At 48.0% G+C, this 23588-nt stretch overlaps 1 protein-coding gene across 3 annotated transcripts in view; it reads right to left on the minus strand.

Annotated features, from left to right (window-relative positions):
- Positions 1–23588, minus strand: part of PTCH1 (patched 1) — a 66816-nt gene that overhangs the window by 38174 nt on the left and 5054 nt on the right. The window contains exons 1-2 of one of the 3 annotated variants that reach the window (XM_007448287.1): positions 19785–20132; positions 17940–18132 (exon numbers count right to left, since the gene is read on the minus strand). In XM_007448287.1, coding sequence (XP_007448349.1) covers positions 17940–18132; positions 19785–19985 — 394 coding nt within the window. In that variant the 5' untranslated portion in view covers positions 19986–20132. Of the gene's footprint in view, positions 1–17939; positions 18133–18807; positions 19022–19784; positions 20133–23588 lie in introns of those variants that run through there. The other 2 variants (XM_007448289.1, XM_007448288.1) reach the window with 2 other exon arrangements.

The raw sequence follows: 23588 nt of genomic DNA on the forward strand, positions 1-23588 counted from the left end.
AAAAAAAAAAAAAAAAAAAAAAAAAAGAAATGTATGGCTGATGTTTAAGGGGTAACATTCACTTTATTATGACTGGCAATGTTAACTCTACCAATAACAAACATATAAAAAATACTCACTAAACCTATTAACAATGGTCCTGCCTGTCACACACGCAAACCTAATGCATGCGTGCTTTGTGCACCTTCTAACTAACACACCATATGTATAAAGGGGGAGGGGGAAGGAAAACTTGAGACACTTTTCCTTGCAGACCAGACCAAATACCCCTGTTACAATTTCTTTCACTTGTATAAACAATGTGCCCCTGCAGCACATTTCAAGATAAATGGCTTCAATTTACACTCTTCTCCTAAATAATCTGGCAAAGGTAACAAGGAAATGTTTCTTCTTGTTGGAAAAAGAAACAAGGAAAGGTGGCAAATGTGTATTTAGCACAAAACTTGCCAGGAGAAGATAAATAATGTGATTTATGTCAGATGCACAAGGGGAAATCCCACTTGAGAAGAACCCAATGTATCAGCCATGGCTGTCTCGGGAGGCCCTGGAACCTGCTCTCTCAGATTCACCTGGTCAGCATCTAGAAAGCACAGGTGCCAGGTTCTGAGTCACCTGGGGGCGGGCTGCCTGTGTTCTGGAAGCTCCCCTAGTGATTCTGAACCCCTGCCCCAGCTTCTCCAGCAGGCGGCCCAAGCTGGGCATGAGAGAAGCCAGCACAACAAAGCACGAGTAATGTTTGTTACTAAGAACTGCTTTTTTTGTCTTCTTCCTCGGGTTCTAGGCTGTATTTCAATGAGGGCTTTAGAATGCACCAAGCTCAGGATGCTGCACTGTCTAGGACATATGGAGGGAAAGGAGTTTTACTTCTCAACGGGGCCCTGATGGGAGCTGTGACATGAAGCTCTGGAGAGGCTGCTTTGATTCAACACGGCGAACGGTTAAGGGCTTTGAGGGAAGGCCCGCAGGGACAGCTAACAGAAGAGCATCCTCGAGCACCCTCACCCCTACACACTCCAGTTCCAAAAGGCACTGTAAGCTGAATGTTTACTGAAAAGCAGGCCTTCAGCTCCATCTTTCAGAAAGAACCCTCAGGGACCATCTTAGCTTTTTCCCACGAGGAGAAATCCTTTTTCTTCAAGTTTAGTATTCAAGGACATAAACATTTGGTTTGAGCAAGTAAATAAGTAATGGGAACAGCGGGTTGTTTAGTTCTCTTGGCATATTTTATAAACAAGGGAGCAAGCTAAAAAGCAAATAATGCCCTCATTAGGAAAACTAGTCCAGATTCGCAGACTGGCAGAGTCATCTGTGCAGGTTCACGCAGATGGCCAAGGCCACCGTGGAACTCTGTGAGGTGAGGTTGAACATACTGTGGTGTGTTGGAGAGAGAAGAGGAAGCGGGAGGGGAGGGGGAGGGAGGGGTAGCAGAAGAGAGAGGGAAATGATCACTGGCTATAAAAACTATTTAGATGCTGCAGAAAATTTTGGCAAATAGCCCAGGGAACTGCTGAGGCCCCAGTAATCAGTTTGAAGTTAAAGACCATAGGAAAAAATAGGAAACAACTTGCAACAGAGCCTGCATTTACATAAGGCCATAGGACTTCTCAGGATGCTCCATAAAAGCTGCCTGCAGGCAGGGTCTGGCTCCTTCTGGCAGGAATCACTATGTATTATGTCAACCAATTAGTGAACTGAATTACACTCAATCCACATTCTCTAGAGATAGAAAAGCTGTTTGAGCCCCCCCCCCCCGCCCCCAAAAAAGCCAATTATTAGTCCAGAGGTCACTCCTGAAAAGCTACAGAGTTGCACACCAAGGAACTCCAATAGCCTTTTTGAAGAAAAGCTCAACGCCTCCTTTTTTCCGGCTATCAGACATCAATGTCCCGCGCCTATCAATCATCTGTACCTGCCTCCTTAAGCACTGGCATAGCACGTGACTTCTCATGCTGCTTACAAAGTCGTAACGCCAGGTGAATTCAGACCATGAGGTAGAAACCACCACCACCAAAGCAGGACCACAGACCTCCCCGCGGCCCACTGCCCCCCCCCCCGCCCCTGCCCAGCAGAGCGGTCGCCTACAACTATAACCAATAAGGTGATGACCCAGGAGAGGAGTGCACACAGAAATAAAAACCAAATGCAAGGTTCACGCCGCTAAGAACTAACTAAACTCTTCTAGACCAATCTCATAATGGTTCGATTAATTTACCTCAGGGGGTTTCAGAAATGATACTATTTCCTACAAGATATAAAATGTACCTCAGGGATTCCATGTCACCTTTTTAGAGTTTTTAAGATGCATATTTAAATAAACACCTATATTTTAATAAAGGGGTACATTTTTCACATCTCTAGAACTGAAAACCTTTTTGCTCTTCCACCTCTTTACGCTAGTGATAAATGTGAATATTTTGCTAACGTGACAACCAGTTTCAACCAAGACAAGACTATTATCATTGGTAGATTTAGCAACTAGAATTGAAGGACCCTGAATTCTAGTTTCCACAACCAGCTATGATGTATCCTACTTTTGAGTACTGTTAAATTAGATTTACTTTTCCATATTACAGGACCATATTTTACTTAACACTTCATCTTTTTTTTTTTGAAGATGTTGGGGGTAGGAGTTTATTAATTAATTAATTTATTTTTGCTGTGTTGCGTCTTCGTTTCTGTGCTAGGGCTTTCTCTAGTTGCGGCAAGCGGGGAACACTCTTCATCGCGGTGTGCGGGCCTCTCACCATCGCGGCCTCGCTTGTTGCGGAGCACAGGCTCCAAACGCGCAGGCTCAGTAGTTGTGGCTCACGGGCCCAGTTGCTCCGCAGCATGTGGGATCCTCTCAGACCAGGGCTCGAACCCGTGTCCCCTGCATTAGCAGGCAGACTCTCAACCACTGCGCCACCAGGGAAGCCCAACACTTCATCTTTTATAAACAAATATGAATGTTTCTGCAAAACTGTTCAGTAACTTTTTAAAAAGTTTAGCTGATATCCACTTCCTTTGATAAATAGTTGTAACATGACTCATTCAGCCAGCAAGCATTTGTGGGGTTCCTGCTATGTGCTGTGTATTGGGGTGTGTGGTAGATTAGACAGCTCCAAGAGGCTCGCTGGCCAGTGAAGCAAACAGGCAGTACACAAGCAAACCAATGTGGTAGTTTCATGGCATGACAAGTGCTATGGAGGAAATCAAGGCGGCGATGCCATGTGAGTTACTGGGTGGTGGGGCAGGGGAAAGGCCACTTCAAATGGAGTTGCCAGGGAAGACCTAAAAGGAAGAGATACTTATGTTGACCCTGAAGACCTGGGGAAACAGCATTCTGGCCAGAGGAACTATAGCAACCACAAAGGCCTCACGTTTGGCTTGCAACAGGGAGAGAAAGAAGGCAAGAGTGGCTGGAGCTTGGTGAGACCATAATCGTGTCATTCACTTGGTTGCACTGGTAGACTTAGCTCCTTCTCGGGTGGACCTGTGTCATAAACTGCACGGCGTTCATATGCTCCTACATCAGTATTCACCCAAGTCACTCTAGAACAAGCTACCAGGAACAGAAATCCTTCTGGACAGGGCAGTTTTACAGATTCACTGACTTCTGCGACTCTAGCAAATGCCTAGCCTACATTACAGCTGAGTGACGGCCCGAGCTGTTCCTTATCTTGCTGTCTTCCTTACCATGCAGGAGTGTGAAGCTATGGTCTCAGGAAGCCCTTTCAAGTACTGAAATTACAGGTGTGGTTTGGGGAAAATGGTTTGCTCCCTTCTCTTTACCATTATCAAGATCAAAGTCTTTTAATTTAAAAATAATCTCATATTTATGAAATACCGCATAGTCATTTTTGACTACTGAGCGGAATGACCCATGAGATCCAGCATTTGTGATATAGATGTAGGTATACAGCCATGTGAACAGTGGTTATTACTGTGCAGTGGTTTATGAACAATATTTACCCACTTTACTTTTTGGGGTTTATCTCTATTTCTTAATCCTTCTGCAGTAAACACGTATAATTAAAGACTCCCCTGTGACAAAAAGAGAAAAATACGAAAGCTACTTGACAGGCATCCGAACTAAAAACAAACTCAATGCAAAACTATTATGCATCTCTATCATATTCTGAAATTCTCTGATATTTTTTTCCTTCTCCCAAACTGAACAACTGTAACAACAAAATAACAACCAAGCTTTTTGAACAACACTCAGGAAAACTGTTACTTAGGATCCTGGATACAAAATAAACTTTTATATGTGTGTGGTGCTTTCCACTTGCAAAGCCCTTCACACTCATTATTTACTTTTTTTTTTTTTACTTTTTTTTTTTTGGCGGTACGCGGGCCTCTCACTGTTGTGGCCTCTCCCATTGCGGAGCACAGGCTCCGGACGCGCAGGCCCAGCGGCCACGGCTCACGGGTCCAGCCGCTCCATGGCATGTGGAATCCTCCCGGACCGGGGCACGAACCCGCGTCCCCTGCATCGGCAGGCGGACTCTCAACCACTGCACCACCAGGGAAGCCCTATTTACTTATTTTTAAACATTTTGCTTACTGCTACTCCCCAGTCAAGATGGGGTAAGGTGGAATGGACAGGCAATGGGAACAGATATCAGAAGACCTGGGTTCTGAGCCCAAGTCTTGCCACCCAAGGCACTGAAATTTGGGATACAGTTGAGTCTCAGTAACCTTCTGTGTAAAGTGGGATAGAAATGATACTACTAACCTCATAGGATGGTGTGAGCGCTGACAATTATATGAAATTTCCCAAACCCTTAACCAGGTGCCGAGCAGGCATCCATTCATTTATTTATTGCAGGGCATGCATCATCACCCTTATTTTACAGAGCAGGAAACAGAGCTGCAGAGTTTGGGTAACTTGCCCAAGGTTACCAGCTGATACGAGGTGGAATCAACCTTTAACCCTGAGCCCAACTGTCCTGCAAGCCTCAGGGCTTCTGTGCACCAGCTGAGATTATGAGTTCAGGAGCGCCAAATTACACATACCGGACTACCGTAAGCTCACAGATAAGAGTTTTCAGAATGCACAAAAGTATTGCACAGGACAAATAACTGGTATCTTCATTTAAAGGACAACAATGCTGCCTCTCAGATTGTTCACCACCACTGAAAAGACAGGTTTTTTTTTTCCATAGGGCCCCATGGGCAGTCGTAGACAGGCCCCATTTCCCTCTGGTCCTCAGAGGTGCCTGTCTTAGAGGGGGCAGAGAGAATGAGGGCACACAGGGAACAAGCAGCCCTAAGCCTCTTTACCTACAAATTCTGCCATTTTGTTTTCCAGAAGTCTGAGGCTTAAACCAATTCTTTGAAAGAGGCAGGGTAAAAAGCATCACTTCTGCTGATCCCTTCCTCCGCAAATCAAACCAAGTATAGTTTTCCAAGGTGAAGAGGGGCCAACATAGGTAGGAAACCATTCCGCTCAGGGGTCCATACCCCCAGGCCAATGACATTCCAATCCATGGTAGACACCAGACGGTCCCCATGATGTTCTGCTGGATTGTTCCTCAGCACAGCCTTTCACACAGAGCTTAATAAACATCTGTGGCATTCATGCAAAAAGCTTTTGGCAAAAGCTTATTGTGATTCACATAAAGATGTTCTGAAGGACCAACCAAAGTGTTTTTCACAATAAATTCCAAGTCCTTTCAGGGAGGCACTGTCCGCTCCCCACTCACCTCGGTGCACACTCAGTGTGTCGGATGAATAAATGAATGAACAGCCTCAATACAGAGCCTTGGGAACAGGCAGTCATCTGTATAAGATATTAATTCTCCCCAAAGCCTCAAAAGTCAATCAGTCAAAACAAATGACCCTTTCAGCCTGAAAAGTACCCACTCAGAGTCCAATTAGGAAAATGGGGTCTGTGTATATGCAAGTGGGGCATTTGCATTTGATTAATCCCATGAATTATCTAACAGCCTCTAGACAGATTCCCCCCCCCTTTAGTTGCTTCAGGTCCTTCTTTCAGTCTTGTGATTAGTTATTGTGAGCATGAAAAAGTGCAAATCTCTAAAAGGGTGTAACTGTAAAATTATTAGCACCAGCTCATTTTCTAAACTGAAAAAAAATGAAGATTCAGTAATTTGGGCAATTGGCTGAGAACTCCTGGGCTGTGAGTTTTAGTCACTCTTCCACCCATCTCTTTTATTCATGACTAGCCAACTGCTGCTTAAGCTTCTGGGCTGTTTTTCTCCTGGTGGGATTGTGCCCTTGGGCGTTGCCATGGGAAAGTGCTAGAATCATATAGCCCAAAGAGAATCTGTCTTCATGAAGTGAACGCAGCGCGATGAAGACAGCAAAAACAAGAGCAGGACAGACACACTGCGACGCCTCCCCAGGGACTGTGAGGGGGGAGGAGGGCCAAGCGCAGTGGCAGTAGCGGCTCTGAGCATGTGCCTGCTACTAGCCCCAGCACCAGCTGTTTGCGGTACCATCTGTTCCCACCCGGGCTGCTTCCTCTGAACGGCGTTCCCTGAAGCCGCCAGCTCGCCCTGTCGGACATGATCAGGTCAGCCCAGCACCCTGCCCACACTGGACCTGCTGCCTGCCACAGCTCCCCTGACCCGGTATTTCTCACAGGGCCACCAGCTCCCAACATGACACTGCATCTGTCAGGAGGCCCATTCTTCACTGGTCACTTGCTGCTGTGGCAAATCAGGGCTGGGGTCAACCCCACCTATGACAGGCTGCGTGAAGTCAAGCCTGCAGAAGGATGTTGCTGGCTTCCAGCAGAATGTGGCAGCGTAGAGCTCGGCTCTATCCCTAACTGCATACTTGCCCAGCTGTGAACTGTCCCAGGTCCTACCGTGATTGCACCCAACTGCTCAAGTGCTACGGGCAAGCAGATGCAAACCCCAGTCCTGTCCTTCGGCAGGAGCTGAGGACCCAGGAGGGTCTGACACAGAGCAGCATGCTTGCTCAGAGGCAATGCTGCACCAGGAAGTAGAACCCAGGGACCAAAGACAGCATGTTGTTATCAAGTTCTAAGTTCTTAGTGAAGGCCTCCTAATGTCTTCATAAGGACACAAAGCAACTGAACGACAACAACAAAACCAAATGTGTGCAAGGGCTGTGGGCTCTCTATCTAGTAGTCAGGCTGTTGGATGACAACAAGCCCGGTTCCCTTCTCCCAGCTTCTGTGGGGTGGATATCACCTCTCTGCTCTGAACAGTCTTCTTGCCATGATCCAGCCTGGGCCTCTTTTCACTGGCCTCCTGCTTGAGTGGCCTGGGGAGCGGGGAGACAATGTGAGTCCCCACCTTTGCATACAGGCTCCCTGGCCCCTGCGGAACTCCATGCCGGCCCGATTTATCTCCCGCACCGACCCTTCCCTCTGCATCTGTGTGGGGAGACGCATGTCACTGGTCACTTGGGGCCACTTTCATGATTGTGTGGCCATCAGGATTAGGTGGATTAGGGGCTGATGCATAAGGACCCCCTGGTGCTGTGAGGAAGTTTCGTCACTAGGTCAGCATGGTGTGAACTATGTTCTGTCACCACCACCACTCCTATAGTCACCAACCGAAGAAAAGTGGGGGTGGGGGGAGGGTGGCAGAAAAAATGCTTCCAGAGCAAAAATGCATGAACTCCTCATAGCAATAAATTCCCCCATCATGCATTTCGAAGGACATGAACGATTGAAGACTGTCTCCCTTTTAAACAAGAAACCTACAGGATTCTTTTCTTACCCATAAAGAATTTCATGGGTCTGAGAGTGGCGGTAGGTGGAATGGTAAGCATAGCTGCCATAAGACACAAGGGAACTTCTATTCTAGCCCTTTGCTAAAACCAGTCAAGCAGTTTGGGAAGAGAGTCAAACTCTTGGAACCTTATTATGTTCAAGACAAACTAACACCTCCACAATGGTCAATTCTCATTCTTCTAAAGATGCTTGCACCAGCTCACCAAAGGGGGATTCCCCTGTTTAATTAGAAGGAAAACAATATGGACAGGAACAGTGGAGGGAATGGGAGGGGGGCAGAGGGAACAAGAGGATGGGGAGAAAACCAGAGGCACAACTCTTAACTCCTTTTAAAAATTCACTAACTGAAAGTTTTCCTCCCAGGAAATCATTTGGCCCATTCACCTACCCCAACCTCCCATCCTGGCCGCCACTCATGTGGACCCTGCATGAAGTAAACACAATTTGTAGAGAAAGTAATGGGATTTCTGCAAGTGTGTGTGAGTGTGTGTGTGTGTGTGTGTGTGTGTGTGTGTGTTTTATAGAATAGTCCCTCTTGCACAGAATCGGGCTGTTCCATCAAAGCCGTATCTGTTATATTTCTGTCTTTCTCTTCTGTTTGGCGTATTCACCAACAAGAGAAAAGGAGGTAAGCTTTGGCGGCCCTGACCTGCAGCTGGAACACAATACTTTCGCACAGCCCTGCCGACCCCTGACATAAATTTTACACCGCAGCTGGCATTTACACACTCAACATTACCATATGTATAGCTGCTCGGTGCTAATTATGCTAATCACCTGTCTAACTCGCTGCTGCGAAAAATGGTTGTATTTAGCAGTCCAGTGCCTACCAATGCAGCTTACTGTGTGGCTGAAATGTACATTCAGACGGCCCTGAATGGCAAGATTTTTCCACGTTGCTGGCTACATTCAGGCCTCAGAAAAATTTATTCAAGTCAACTGGTTTCGGTCCGCAACAAAAAAGTTACGAGAAAAAAGTGAGTGTGTTCTTGCCCTAACATTCTGGATCTGCTTGCAAGCAAAATGATAAATCAATTGGTGTGGGAAACAAAAAGGGAGAGAGATTTCTTTTGGGAGCCATGTGAAACTGTAGCCTATTTAAAAAAAAAAAAAAGAAAAAAAAAAAGGGTCATCCTATTCCCCAAATCTCTAGAAAGAGCAGTTAATAGATATTTAGCCCTAATCCCAATTCTCTCAAATTGCAAGCTTTGTTTGCAATTAAGCCAGGTATTAAACATGTGCAGTTTTTTTCTGGATCATGTGTGACAAAAATGATGGTATTGTTTTTTAAATTATTACAACACTGTATGAACCTCATGGGGAAAAAATCAGGTAAGAGGAAAGAAATAATGTCTTAGGTAGTCTGGGAAAATTATTTCGTTACTTTATCTTTTAGAAAGCTTCTACTTAAAAAGACACTGTGTGATATTTACATCTATTTTGTGACGTTTTCTGGCTTCTCCACTAAAGGAGCAAAAGAAATCAAGGGAATGGGGTGGGAAAGATGGGAGAATCCAAAATAAGAAAAAAAGTGGTTGGGGAGGGATGGAGGGAGGGAGGGAGGGAGAGAGTAAAAAAGTCTACATTTTCCTTAACCTCAAAATTCCTGTTTTTATCATCAATGCTTCTTAAAGCAATTTTCTCAGATCATTCTATAGAATGGATTTCTAAAATCAAGATATTATTATTATAGGTTGTTTTAACAATTCCCCAAGTCCAAACTGAAACCCCATTGCCTAACTCACAAAATACTTCCCTATTAATTTTTAAAAACCCCGAATCTAGTCATCGTAGGGACTGCTTAGTATTTGATTACTTGGGTGTACAGATATGTCTAGGCATTCCAATTTCCACAGCATATAAGACACATTCTACTGGAGGGATGGCCCAAAGTGCTTAGTTACTTTCTCACCTCTAAATGATCATTAGATTCTTTATTTAAATTTAGAAACTGGAAGCAAACTGGAAGGCCATTCATTTTGCAGGGTAACTTGGGTTACCCTCCCCACAATGCTACAAAACACCAGAGCAGCTTTGTGATAAATCTCAGGTTTACACACAGAAGGTACCGTCCCAGCAGGAAGGGGTTGTGAAAGAAGCTGGCCTCTCCTTGCCTTGCTTCGCTCAGCTTTCAATTTAACTCACAGCTGATAAAAAGGGTGATGCTCATAGTAACTTGAAGATGCCGCTACGAAGACAACAGCTTTCTTCCTATCAGCTCACCCCACCATCCTGTTCTACATTTTATAAACTTATCTGACCCAATGAAGCCACATTATCCAAGCTACAACTTGCTCTCTTTGGCATCCCAATTCAAGTTGCTTTTCCTTGCCCGTACAAAGTATTAATTCAACTGGGTTTTTGTAGTTTCAAATCTTGACTATGCAGCCAAAAATACAAATGACACAATCACTACTGTGCTCAATGCAGAGGGCTTACCCCTCTCATTCCCTCTCAATCTCCTGCTCTTCTTAAACAGAAGATGGACCACCCTGCCTCATGGCACAGAGCAGTGTTTACATTGCAGTACTTGACTGTGTAATACATCTGGCATTTTTGGGCAGGATTCCTGAGCTAGGGGCCAGAAGCCCTTAAGCAATGATTTAAGGGGAAAAAATCATGCATATGTACTTCACAAAGCCCACTTCCAGTTCCTTTTGCAGTTCCTTTTGCTTACTTTCATACATGTTTCATCAATAACTGAAGACTACCTTGGTTGATAAATTGGGGACGTCTACTGTTTTTCATTTATTTTAACTATAATAAATAAAGCTTGTGCTGCGGTATGGAGACTTGCTTCTCACCAGCCTTGCCTTCATAGCCAGTTTTGGGACCCACAGGCAGTGTGGATTATTTGGGCCAACTCACACCTGGATTTCTGTATTAGTAATAAGTCCCTGCCGCCACATTATAAACCTCTCCAACAACACACTTGTCACTCATTAGCAGGTACCTGACTGCCCACCAACAATACAGTTTCCTTAACACATGACAGCTGTTTTTCCAACTATGCTCTAAACCCCCAATACAACAAAATGGTCACAGTCCTGAAGGAACTGAGGACAGGATGCATACTTCTGTACATACAACTCCCCCAAATCTCCACAATGGTCAAGCAGTTTCTCAATGGTGGCATTCTAATGATTTGAAAGGCTTATTTCTTCTGTCAAACTTAAAGATATATGTAGAAAAACTGAGATATTGCAGTGTAAAGGAAACAACAATCCTAAATCCAGTTTAAGAGGGAAAAAAAATCTAAGAAGTATTACCATAAAGCACCTAAATTCAGAGTTTGGAAGCAAAGAGTAATAGAAGTGTTTATATTTTGGCGACCCTGATGATGTCTCTGTAGTCAAGGGAGGTTTCCACTGAGGAAATCCCAAGGAGCCTCCTTCCTCCTGGACTGCCAGAAACACCTTCATGAGCAAAGCTGTCTGCTTTCTGGGATGTCAACTGAGATTTCTCATGTGGATGGACCATCTAATACTGTGGCATCTGCCAAAATTTGGATGTGGAAACCTGTCCTCTTCCATCTCGATCTAAGCTCCATGTTCCCTTTGGTTTTGATGTGGGTTTCACCCAGGGAAAGCCTGAAGGTGGAACACCTGGGCTGGAATGTCATGGTGAACATTTCACTTACTATCTCAGAAATGCTATGGGGCCCAATTCTCCCACATTTCATATGGCACATTAAGCACAGGGGACCCAGACTTGTTTCACAGTCCACATGTCAATAGATTCTAAAGTTACATCAAAAGCTCATTAAAATGCCATGACTCTTCAACAGGGGAAGCACATCTGCTGATAAGACCCCATCAGAGAGTATGGTCTTGAAACAAACCCTCACCAACCTACGAACCCCAAGGATGCAAATGGCAGCTCTGCATCTAGAATCTCCTACACCTGATTTGAAATAATACATTTACTAATTTCTTCCTGTCAGTTTGTGATTAACCAGATTTACTACCATTTCAGATTTCACACTAGTAACTCCAGAGATCCACTGCGAGGAAATGATTTGGGCAGTTTATGAATAGGTGGGTAGAAGGAAGGGTGGGAGGCAGAGGGAGAGAAGAGAGGAGGGGAGATGAGCAAAGGGATATAGGTGAGGGAGGAGGGAAGGAGAATGGAGAAAAGGTTCTGGGAACAGATGAGCAGCAAAGGAGATAACAGTATTATACTAATAGAATCATACAGGTGTGGCGATTATTTAGGGATCTCTCACATAGCAGGAATTCCCTCAACTTTTTTTTTTTTTCCAAAATAGTGTCAAAACAGTGCTAAGTTAAAATACTGTATTTCTGCAAAGTGGCTTCTATTAAATCTGGTCTCCTTTCAAATAATTTTAAATATTTCTATACTTGTTTTAAAAGCCAAAAAAATTTTTTTTTAAATAAAACATCCCCCTCCTCTCAACCAGTTGAATAGACTACTCCTCAGGGGCTAAATCTGGGCCGATTGCTGGCATGGACAAAGTGTGTGTGAGCGGGGGGAGCCATATAAATGGCCCCTTCCACTGCATAATTGTGACCCCCCAGTAAGAGAAGGAGGGCAGACAAGTTACAGCTCAGCCCGAGTGGACAGAGCTCCAGGGGTCACAGGGAGGTCAACTTTGAAGGAGAAATCCCAGTGAAATATAAACATGGCATTGTGGAAACCAGACAAATCTCCCATAGCTTGTCCAGCCTGCGTTAATCTCGCCATCAGCTGTGGCACATAATCCAAACAAACTGATCCAGCGGTTCATACATCTGGAAACTGTCATCTTCTGGAGCCTCCAAGCAGCGTTCTGTGTATCTGAAACACCCCATCACCCAACCTGACTTCTAAACTTGTTGGCAGGCAGCAAAGAGATACGATGATTCACAGGGTCAACTACCCTGGGAAGAAGGCATCTGAGGCTATTTGTTATTTTTAAAGCAATTATTGTTGGGCATTAATGTTTTTATCATTTTTCTCCAGATATGAAAGATATGCCACAATCGCTTCCACCTGTATGTATGTGCCCACTATCAGAATCTAATCAATACCTATCTAAAAAACATATTCTTGACTTTAAAAAGTGCCTAGGCGACCGAGGAGCAGAAAGGAGCTTCTGTATTTCATTCTTTTTGTCCCTTGTGACCTGCCCAAAACCCCAAACTGACAGCCCCAGAAAGCAGAAACTGGGTGATAACCTTGGAAAGGGCAGTAAGAGCAGAGCCCACGCACCGCCTGCCTGAGTGACATGCCTCAGTCCCTCGCTGTCTCTTTGGTTCTGCTGCATAAGAGCACCTGGGGAAAAGCGGTGTGTGACAGGAACATCTGGAGAACTAGACCACCAAAGAGCCAATGTGCTACGTGGGCTTCGGAAAGGAGCTGTTATTGCAGTATGAACAAAGTCCAGTGGTGTCTTTTATTGCTTTTTACAAAGTCACGTTCATGCTAAAAACCTTCAGCCTACTGTGTTTGAAATGCACCGAGGTCTATCTGCAAAATTAAGTTACCTGAAGGAAAAGGAATAAAAAGTATTCAAATATAACACTTCTCCTTTCTTCTATGCCTACCCCCACCCACTCTCTCTCAACTTCACGATGTTTTTATTTGCTATGTAATGTAATTCTAAGAATAATCAAAAATTTAAATTATTTGCATGAAAAGTTAGTTACCTGGGTCAGTAAATACCGGGATGGGGAGGGAGGGTTATCTTGAAAATAAAACTTTTGCATTTATAGCAATGCTTTAGCAGCCACAACTCTGTCATAATAAAAGCCTTCCATCTGCACAGCATGGGGCTTCCAATTGAAATCTATTATCTAAACCAGTGGTTCTCAACTGGGGCAATTTTGCACTGCCCCCCCAACACACATTTGACAACGACTAGAAACACGTTGTCACAACTGGGAGAGTGCTACTGGCATCTAGTGGGTAGAATCCAGGGATGCTACTAAACATCCTACAATGCACAGGACAGCTCCCACAACAGAGAATTATCCAGCCCAAAATGTCAATAGTGAGAAACCTTGCTCTAAACTGAAAAGGATGGTGAAGCTCAATTATCTCCTCTGCAGCTGACTTAGAGCCAAGAACACCGAAGGCTTATGTTAGCAACTACAGACTCTAGCTACAAACTCAAGAGCACTTAGAAACATCAAGCAAGCATTTTTTAACAAAACTTACCATTTCCCTTAAAAAAAGAATCAGTCACAATTTGTGTCCTCTCTTGATACTGGCCCCCAGAGATGTAATAACCAAACACAAGGCAATATGGATTCATTTCAAGGCTGTTATTTTTTGCAGTAAAGGAGGCTGGGGGCTGGGCAAGCTTTGAGAATAAAACCAAAAAGCTCAAAAAGATAAATGAACATTCTGTCACTGGAGAATCATGACAACAAACTTGTGTCTGAGAGAGGGCTGGAGTGGGGGGTAGATATAAAGTGAGACAGAAGCATAAAAGTACTAAGCAAAAATGAAAAGTCGACAGAGAAATGGGCAAGGTTAAAAAGAAGGCATTTCCCTTCTGTGCCCGAAAGGATGAGAAGCACTCTGGTACCAGGGAGGGCGCTGGAGGCCAAATACACCAGTGTAAATCTTGAGGCAGGCAAAGAATGGCTAAAAGGAAGAGCTGGCAGCCCCCTCAGCCAAACACCCTGCACACATCACAGACCTTCCTGCTATGCATCTGGACCTTCCAAGCCTCAAGGCTTTCCACATCAAACCTGATGCCCCAACCAAAGGCAAGCACTGGGAGTTCTCCCAGAGGCCACACCCCTGTCCTCTGTGCCTTTGCCCAGGCTGTTCCTTTGGCCTGGAATGCCCCACCACCCTCACCTCTCCAGCCCTGGTCCTGACTCAGTCACCCTCCCTCAGGGTGTCCTGGAAGGTGCCCCTGCCATCCTGCCACTTGTCTGTGTGTCCGGTGGGTGGAAGTCCACTGAATGTATCTGAGTATAGATGTACACAGTTGCCTTTGTGTTTGTGTATATGTATGTCAATTTTTTACCCACAGGAGAAATAACATTTTCCAAACTGTCCCTCAGCATTCTCTCCCCTTAAAATCTCTTATGCTTTCCTTTCTTCTGTTGCTTTTTAACTGAGATAATATCCAACCTCTATTCATTTGGTTTATTTAGTTGTAGCAACCACACATGTTTATGTCCAGAACATCTGCAGTCTCTATTAAGAAAAGACCATCTAACAGACTTCTTTGCTGACAGTGATGAAGAATTTACCTGACATTAAAGTATACAATTAACCTAAATTCCACATTGCTTCTCATTCTACTCTACTAAAGTCTAGGATAGCAGAGCATTCTTACTCTGAAAAGTAAATGCTTCCACTACTTGCTGTTGACATGAACACTAAGCTCACTATGTCAGGAACAAGACTTCCTCATTGTTACCTCTACTCTGAATTTAAGTTAAAATTATAAAATGGTATGGTGGCCTCCCTGGTTGGGTTTACTTGCATTTATGAAACTGTCGCTTCTTCTAGCATGCAATGAATGAATGAATGAATGAGAAATCAAGGTCAAAGCAACAGGAGACCAGGTTTACTTAAGTCACTAGTAGGCAAAGTGGACATGGAGACACAGAGGATCCATAGTTTCTCATTTGTAAAATGGGACAATAATTCACTTACAAGTTAAAAATGTTACATAGGTTATCAGGTTATAAAAATAAAGATAATAAGAGATAGCTACTGTAATGAGTGGTAAGGCATGTCATAATATATAATAAATGGTAAGGGTAGTTGCTCAACAAGTGATAGTACTAAGTAAATAATACTTGGCCAAAGAACCAGTGTGCCACACTGAAACTGCCAAAACAGAACGGGAAGGAAAATAGCTCAGAGGCCCAAAGTAGGCAAAATGAGTCTTATCTCAGGTGTGTCACTCCCCAACACTCTGTCGCTAAGCTAGGGCCCAAGTGAGAAAGCTAATAAGCATGTTTCTCCTCCCGGGACTTGACGTGAGTTGTGTAATGCAAAAACATAGTTAATTTTAGAAATATTTATAAAATGTTACATAAATAAGTTACATTAGCTCTCTCTCTTTTTTTAACATTAGTTCTCTTCAAACTTATTAACAATCTACTGAAAAGTCTTGCTCGAAACAACAAGATATAGTCTTTTGTCATCATCATGACACCCAACAAATCTGTTGGCCCAAGTAGCAGACAGTGAACATTTGGAGAGAGCTGGGAGCCCCCTTTGCTCATCACTTGCTCTGTCTTAGAACCTGTGGTAGCTCCCCACAGTCTAGCCAATCACATCGTTTCCAAACTGCAGTCCTGCGGTCCAGGGCCCAACCTGCTGCCCAGGGCCCAATGGAGCCACTGCACCCTATCCCTGCCACACTGGGGATCTCCCACTGCCGGCTGTCTACTCAAGCTTGGGCCTTTGCTTGACCCCCTTTCTGAGCTCTTGCCTACAACTTCCTCCCTCCTCCACTCTCTAGGTTGCTCTAATTTGCCTTCCATGGAAGCTTTTTCCTTTTTCCATTTAACTTTCATGGCTTACTGCAATCGTGAGCTCAAATTTAGTGCAAGTCTGACATTCAACTCTAGTAGTTTTAAGTGCATGAATTTGTGCACTTGGAGTGCCTCACATCTTTAGTGTCACTTACAGTGCCTAGACAGTACTAGGGCCATTATAGATATTCAGTAAACTTGACATCGCAGGTGCTTATTAGAACCCTTCGTTATCTATCAATGACAATGAGGTGCTGAGTTGAGGTAAATTACCCCATGGATTCAATCCAAAAAACACTTGTATTAATTACCAAGCTTCTTAAGGCAAGAATGTTTTCTGGTCTTAATTATTTGGACTATTATTTTGTCACTACTCAACGGAAGACACCACCATATCCTTGCAAAACACTGAAAGCTGAATCTTCACAAACAAGGCAAGATTAACAAAATATTCTCCAAGGTTAGTTCTCCAGCAGCATTCTGAGAGGGATCAATTATGCATGCAACTCTTAGGCTTCCAAATTCTGTCTTAGATAGCTTTCACTAGGAATGCCTCAGATATTCTGGTGTGAAATATCTACATAATTACGACAATCCTTCCCTCCCAGTTCATTGTAAGAGATTCCCTAAGCAGTGTTTAGGGGTTAAAATGTTTCCAAACAGCAACTCTGTTCTTTCCAAAAAGAATAAAAAAACAACGAACAGAAAATAAAAACAACCGCTCCCAAAACAAAACCCCTGAATCAAGAGAGTTACACACACACACACACACACACACACACACACAAAAAGTAAAATGTTTCCGTCTGGGGTGTCAGGGGTGGGAGGTGTGATCTATTTTAAATTTACAACCACTTAAAAAAAGGGTTCAAGAACCCCCAAATTGAGGAATGTGGATAAAAGACTGGCATAACCCCTAGGAGAGCTCCTGCGGCCCCTCCCTCCAAACCCGCTTTCTTAAAACACATTTATTCTTTCAGCCTCTAAAACGCAACCTTCCCCCAGCATAATTCCATTTTAAAAGCCCCCACCTGCGAGGAAACATTAATCTACTTTGCAAACAAGCGTTCTAGTCTGTGCTTTACTGCTTTTTTTCCAACTCCTTTCCCCCCACCCCCCCCCTTTTTTTGTACCTTGAGACAAATGTTTTTTTCCCCAAGAGTTGAAAGCTGTCCAAAAACAGGACCACACACGCCGCCGCCTCCGCAGGCCCGCGCTGTGCCCGCCCCCCGCCCTCCGCACGGCGGTCGCGGCCGCCGGGGGCGCGCACACTCCCTCCAGCCGGAGGGGTGGCCTCTCTCTGCCCCCCCCCCGCCCTCCTTTCTCTTTGGACGCGGTGGGTGGGGGTGAGGGAGGGAAGGAAACCGAGGAGTACAGCCCGGAGTCGAGAGGCCTTCCTCTGGCCGCGTCTCGGCGCGCGGCGGAAGCGAGCGGCGGTGGCGGCGGGACCCGGGGGCCCCCCGGCCTTGAGGAGTGGTCTGTCCCGCGGAGGGGCCCCCGCGCCCCCGCCGGCCCGCCCTCGCCACTCTCTCCCACAACACCTCGCAAAGCGCAGCGCCCCGAGTAGATTACAGCGCGGCCTTTGTCGGGCGGGCCTGGCTCCCGGCCAGGCGCCCAAACAATAAACAATTCCCCCTGTTGCGGGCAGGGGGTTTTCGCTCTTCACAGAAAGGATCTAGGTGTACGCTGGCAAATATCTTCATCAATTGGATGGAAGGGCAGGGGGCCCGGGGTGGGGGACGAGAGGGCGCTGCGGCGGGCGCTGCATCTCTTACCTTCCACCCACAGCTCCTCCACGTTGGTCTCGAGATTAGCTGCCTTTAATCCCACAGCGAAGGCCCCAAATATGAGGAGGCCTACAACCAAGAACTTGCCGCAGTTTTTTTGAATGTAACAACCCAGTTTAAATAGGAGTCTCTGAAACTTCGCTCTCAGCCACAGCGGCGCTTTCCGGCCAGTAGCTTTCCCCTGAGAATGAAGCAAAAAGGAGGAGTGAGCGCCGGGGAGTCACGGCCCGCGCGCCCACGCCAGCTACTGCGCACCCGCCCGGCATCCCGCGCCAGCCGTGAGGGGTGCCCTTCGGGCTGGACCCCAGGTCGGCCCAAGGAAACACGAGCGGCGTGGGGGGGGCCTGGCCTTAAATCAAAGTCAGGCTGCAGCGTGGCAGCTGCACCTTGGTCACAGCAGGGGCGCCCCCACGCGCGGCCTTCGTAGCATCCCCGAGTGTGACTTGGAGGTCTGGGAGGAGGGGCTGCAAGAACAAGGGGAAGCCAAGGCAAAGAGGAGAGACACCATTCAACACAGGCAATATTCACACCAACCTGGGAAGGGAGGGTCTGCGTAATCCCCGCGATGGAGCCCAATGTTTAAGAACCAGCAAACCACAGCGCCCTTCCCCGCAAGTCCTGCCCCAGCCTTCACCCTTCTCGGGGTTCTCCGGCGAGGACAGAGGCTGGGGGACGAGAGCACTTTGGGAACAATGTTTGGCGGGCTCCCGCATCCTGATCCCCCGCCCGACGTGGTAGTAAATTGGGATACACGTGGTGAGCGTGGGCGCCGGAGCTCACTCGCGACGTATTTCCATAGCGTTGGGAGACGCCGTGTGAGCTGAATTAGGAAGTGGGGCAGCCATCTGCAACTTACGACAATATTTGTGATCGGAAGAGGGCAGCCACATGGATCTTTCCCTCCTCTCCCTTCCCTTCTTGGTTAAACGTGAAAAGCAGCAGAATGCACAGGGGAAGAGCCTGGGCCGACGCAGGCGGGGGTCCTGGCTGGGCGCTGGCTGCTCCCGGCGGTGGCGTTTCCCCGGCGCTGGCCGCGGCCCCGGCCGGCCCCTGTCTGGGTGCTCGCCTTCCCCGGATTCCACACATTTCAGCGAACCTCGTAAACACAATGAACCCGGCCGCTCGACAGACCCGCACCGCGGATTTAAGGTGGCAATTTGTTTACAACTTTCCCTTTCCCCACAGGCTCTGAGAAGAAGTGGCTCAAAAACTGGAAAAGAAGAGGGGAGATACCCTCTTGCGAGGATAATTTTTAAGGGAGCAGAGATTTCATGCTCAACAAAAGCAAAACCGGCTGCCAAAAAAGGAAACCACCTTTATTTCGGCTCCCTCCCCCCCGCCTCGCTCCACTCCGCCTCCCCCTCCAAGAGGTTAAGAAATGTGGCAGTATTACAGGGGTTTAGGCTGCAAATAGGGGCAGGGGCGCGGGAGTAGGGGGCTCAGGAGCAAGGGGCACAGGGCAGTGCCGCGCTGCGGCGGCCCTGGAGGTGGTCCACTGTGGACCTCTTTCCAGTGCTCCGGAAAAGGCACGCCGGGGAGGGCGCGTGCACACGCACACACGCGCACACACACACACACACACACACACACACACACACACCCTCCACCCCCTGCGGACTTCAGACAGCCCTTTCCTCCCAGGACCGGAGGGAGGGTTTGAATTTTTCAGTCCCCACTTGTCTGGTTTTTTTTTTCCTGGAAAGGGGTGTGTGTATGTGTGTGATGTGTGTGTGTGTGTGTGTGTGTGTGTGTGTGTGTGTGTGGCGGGGACGATCCCAAAGAGGAAGAGGAGGGAAGAGAGAGTGGGAGGAGAGGAGAGAGTCTGAAATGCACCTTGGAAATCTGCTCCAGAGCGAAGGCGGCGTCGCAGTAGCTGGGCCGGTGCAGATAGTCCCAGTCCGGCGCGGCGTTGCGACGCAGCCCCCCGGTCCTTCTGCGCCTCCCGCCACCGGCCGGCCGGCCCGGGTCCCCGCTGCAGCTGCCGCCGCCGCCGCCGCGGTCCTGGGGCTCGGCAGCGTTACCAGCCGAGGCCATGTTGCCGCCGCCGCCGCCGCCGCGGGAACCGAGGCTTCCCGGGCGGCCCGGCGCGCTCCTGCCGCCGCTGCGGGCTCCTGGCTCGCCTGGGCGCTCGGCTTGCGAGGACGCTGCTGGCCGCCGGCTGTTCGGGCTGGGGCTCCGGTTGACAGACCTGCTGCTGCTGCTGCTGCTTCTGCCGCCGCTGCTGCTGCTCACACTGCGGGCGCTGCTGCCGCTGCAGCCGCGGCCGCTGCCGGGGAGTCAGACCCTGCGCCTTCCATTGCCACATTGCGCGGGGGTCCCGAGGTCTCTGCGGCTGCCGCTGCCCACATCCAGTTCTCCGGAGAGCGAGAGCCGGCGCGTGGAGCCAGCCTGTCCTTCGGGCGCTCGCGCGGCGCTCTTCGCTGTCCCCAACTCCCCCTACCCGTCCCCCGCCCCGCGCCGCGACCCCTTCACTGCAGAAAGCGCCAGCAAATCCCCGCCGCTCCCGCCGGCCTCGCTGACTCTCTCGGCGTCTCACGGGTCGCCCGACCGGCCGCGGAAGGTAAGCGCAGAGCCGCCGCCGCGGGGTCCGTGGGCGCCCGGTGGGTCTCAGCGCTGCCGGGCCGGGGCAGCCGCCGCCGCCGCCGCTGCTCCTGCGACAGCTGCTGCTGGCGGTGGCGGCTCCTGAAGCTGCTGCTCGGACTGCTCGGGCTGCTTGGGCTCTGGCTCCTGGGTTCTCGGTAGCTGCTTGGTCCCGGACTCTGCTTTCTTGTGCTCCTCGCTGTCCCGCTGGACCATTCTGCCCCAGTGCAGCGCGCCTCTCTCGCTCCCGGGACCTGGGGACTCCGCTCTGTGTGTGTGCAGCGGGCAGCGGCCGCAGCAGCTCCTTGATTCAATAGATGAGATGGAAGAAGAAAAAAAAGAACTCTCTCCATTTGGAGAAAGAGGAGGAGGAGGGGAGGGGGTGGAGGGGGAGAGAGAGAGCGAAAGAGAAAAAGGCTGGAGCTCCCGCCCCCGGGGCTGTCAGATGGCTTGGGTTTCTGCAACATGATTGGCTCGCGGAGGGCAGAAATTACTCAGCAAACATGACTATTATTAGCTGCTTAGCAACAGCTCACCAAAGTAGAGAGACCACCCAGGTAGGCAACCCCAGTGTGTGCATCCCCGGCTTCGGGGGGAGCCTCCGAGAGCGCCAACCTTCTCGCATGCAATACTTCCATTAAGGAATGCTCCCCCTCCCTTTCTTTCTTATTCCTTTTCTTTTCAACAGTGTCTTCTTTTTGTAAGATGCTTTTTGCGCGCGCGCACACACACAGACACCCACGAGCATTTGCCTCGCGATAGACACGGGGGAAAATGTAATTTTTTTAAGCGCTTAAACAATTTCAGAAATTCCTCAAAGAAAACCCTTTCAGAGGCACCTTGGCCTCAAGCTGCAGCAAATACTGGGAGGTCCGGCTTGAATTCCCAGGCCTGCACCAATAATGACAGGGTGGTGGATAGTGCGCCAGTGTGTGCCAGATTTTTTTTTTCCCTTCTCTCTTTTCTTTTATAACCAAAGAGAAGACTTAGGCTCTTGCAGGGAACAACGCCTCGCATTAAGATAAACAAAATGGAAAGTTAAAGAGGAAAGTAGGGACATTGGGAAAAGCCACCTTTCTTAAAGTTCCCTCCCCCCCCGCCCCGCCCCTTTCCCTCTCAAAACCCCTCGGCAGCACAGCCCTGGTTTGAAGGAGTCAGTGTTTTATAAACGTGGAATCCAGACACCGAAGTAGTCTCGTGGAGGCAGAGGAGTTTTTATTTGAATCTTTAATGCGACATAGGTAAAGGAGAAACAACAGAATCCTTTTAACAACCCGGAGAAACAGAAATGTTTTCTCTAGAAAGAGAAAAGTTTTCTTATTTTGGATTCATTTGGACCCCCCCCCTTTTAATTAACCACAAGTCCCTATTTATTTAAAGTCTGTTTTAAACGTTCCCTCCCCAAACTGGTACGCATCGTGTTATATTTAATAGTAGCGTGACATAAAGGAGAATAAAGGCTTTGATGCTGGATTCATTTGAAACAAATTGTGCGCTGATTGCTAGGACTTGTCCGGACACTGCAGCCAGTGTCACCGAGACATGCCGGGGATTCGCTTCCCCTGGAGAAGAAAATACGCGACTCTGAGGTGGATCCTGGGGCCAGAGACAAATTAAACTGTATACATAGCTCTGATTTTTACGTAAAAAAATTTTTTTTGAGAGTATTTTTCTTTGGCAAGTTAAGTTCCTCCCTGAGATGGGGACCAGATCCACAAACCCTCGATTCTGTCTCGTTTTAGTATTTTTCCTATTTTTCTTTTTTAAAAATTGGGTTGAACTGCAGAGGGACTCTCGGCAGCAAGTAGCCGACTGAAGCCGTGAAATGGGGCAGTGTGGCTTTAAGATGCACACGGTGTGTGTTCATTGAAAAAAAAAGAAAGGAAAGAAAGAAACCCAGATGGAGGGAAAGGGGGAGGAGCGGGGGAGAGGGCGGAGCCATGCGACCACGTGACCCAGGGCCCGGCCGGCGCGCGCTCTAGGGCACGGAGGCCTATTAATGCGCGCGCGTGTCCGAGTGCGCCCGCTTGCGCGCGCGCCGGAGCTCCGGACTCCCCACGCCCGCGCAGCCCTGGTCAAGCAGGTAGGGAAGTCGTTGCGCTCGGCTAGCGCCAGGCGGGCTCCAAGTCTCCAGCGCTGGCTCCTGGGAGCCCAGGCGAGGTGCACTCCCCGCCGGCGCGGACGGACGTGCTGGACGCGCCGTAGTACATTCCTGAAGGCGGTCGGCCCCCTTACGTTACCCAATGCCTGCGCGGCCTCCCCGCGGCCGGCCAATCGCTGAGCGCTCGGGTCCCTTACCATTTAGCTGCCCTCTACCGAAAGGGACTGCAGCCGGGTGCACCCGGGCGACGCACGCGGCTCCCGCAGGGGGTCTGTCGGCCAACCCTCCCCGCCGCCTTACTTTCTCTTCGGCGGCTTGCCCCTGCCTCCTTCTTTCAGTCTCCCCTTTCCTTTCTCCTTCCTCTTTCACCCCTTTTCTCCCCCATCTCTCTCCTCCCTACCAGCCTCGCCACCTTCCCTCTAGCTTTTTCTCCTTCCTGGTTTCACTGGGAGGCCCTGCCCTCTGAATCCCAAACCGGCAAAACGTGTGCAGTACCCTGGGCAGGGTAGGGTGTCCAGCAGAATAAACAGACAAAGAGAATAGAAGTGTCTGGGGGTGTTCACGAGATCCGGAGGAGGACCGGAGTACCCGGCCAGCGCGGATATTCAAAACTCAAACTACGAAGGAGCACGTGATTTTGTGCGCGGCTCTGGGAAGGGCTGCGAAAATGCAGAAGGGAAGACAAGCAGCGTGCATTTAAAATGACAGTAGGTTAATAAATAATATCGCAGGAATATTGGGCTCGACACAGCAAGCTTAATCTTTGAGCAATATCATGGTCTTTATTATGTTTGGTAAATAGTATAAATCAGGAAACGTGATTTATTATTCTAGTTTTTCTCACTGAAAGGTTCTACAGACGTTTCAAGTCAAACCATTTTGTGCTTGCTGCTGGAAATTAATTTTTAAACATTGGGGGTGGAACCCTTAAAAAGACACGTCAGTCTTTTTATATT

This window comes from Lipotes vexillifer, unplaced genomic scaffold, assembly GCF_000442215.2.
Source record: "Lipotes vexillifer unplaced genomic scaffold, Lipotes_vexillifer_v1.1 scaffold252, whole genome shotgun sequence".
NCBI lineage: Eukaryota > Metazoa > Chordata > Mammalia > Artiodactyla > Lipotidae > Lipotes > Lipotes vexillifer.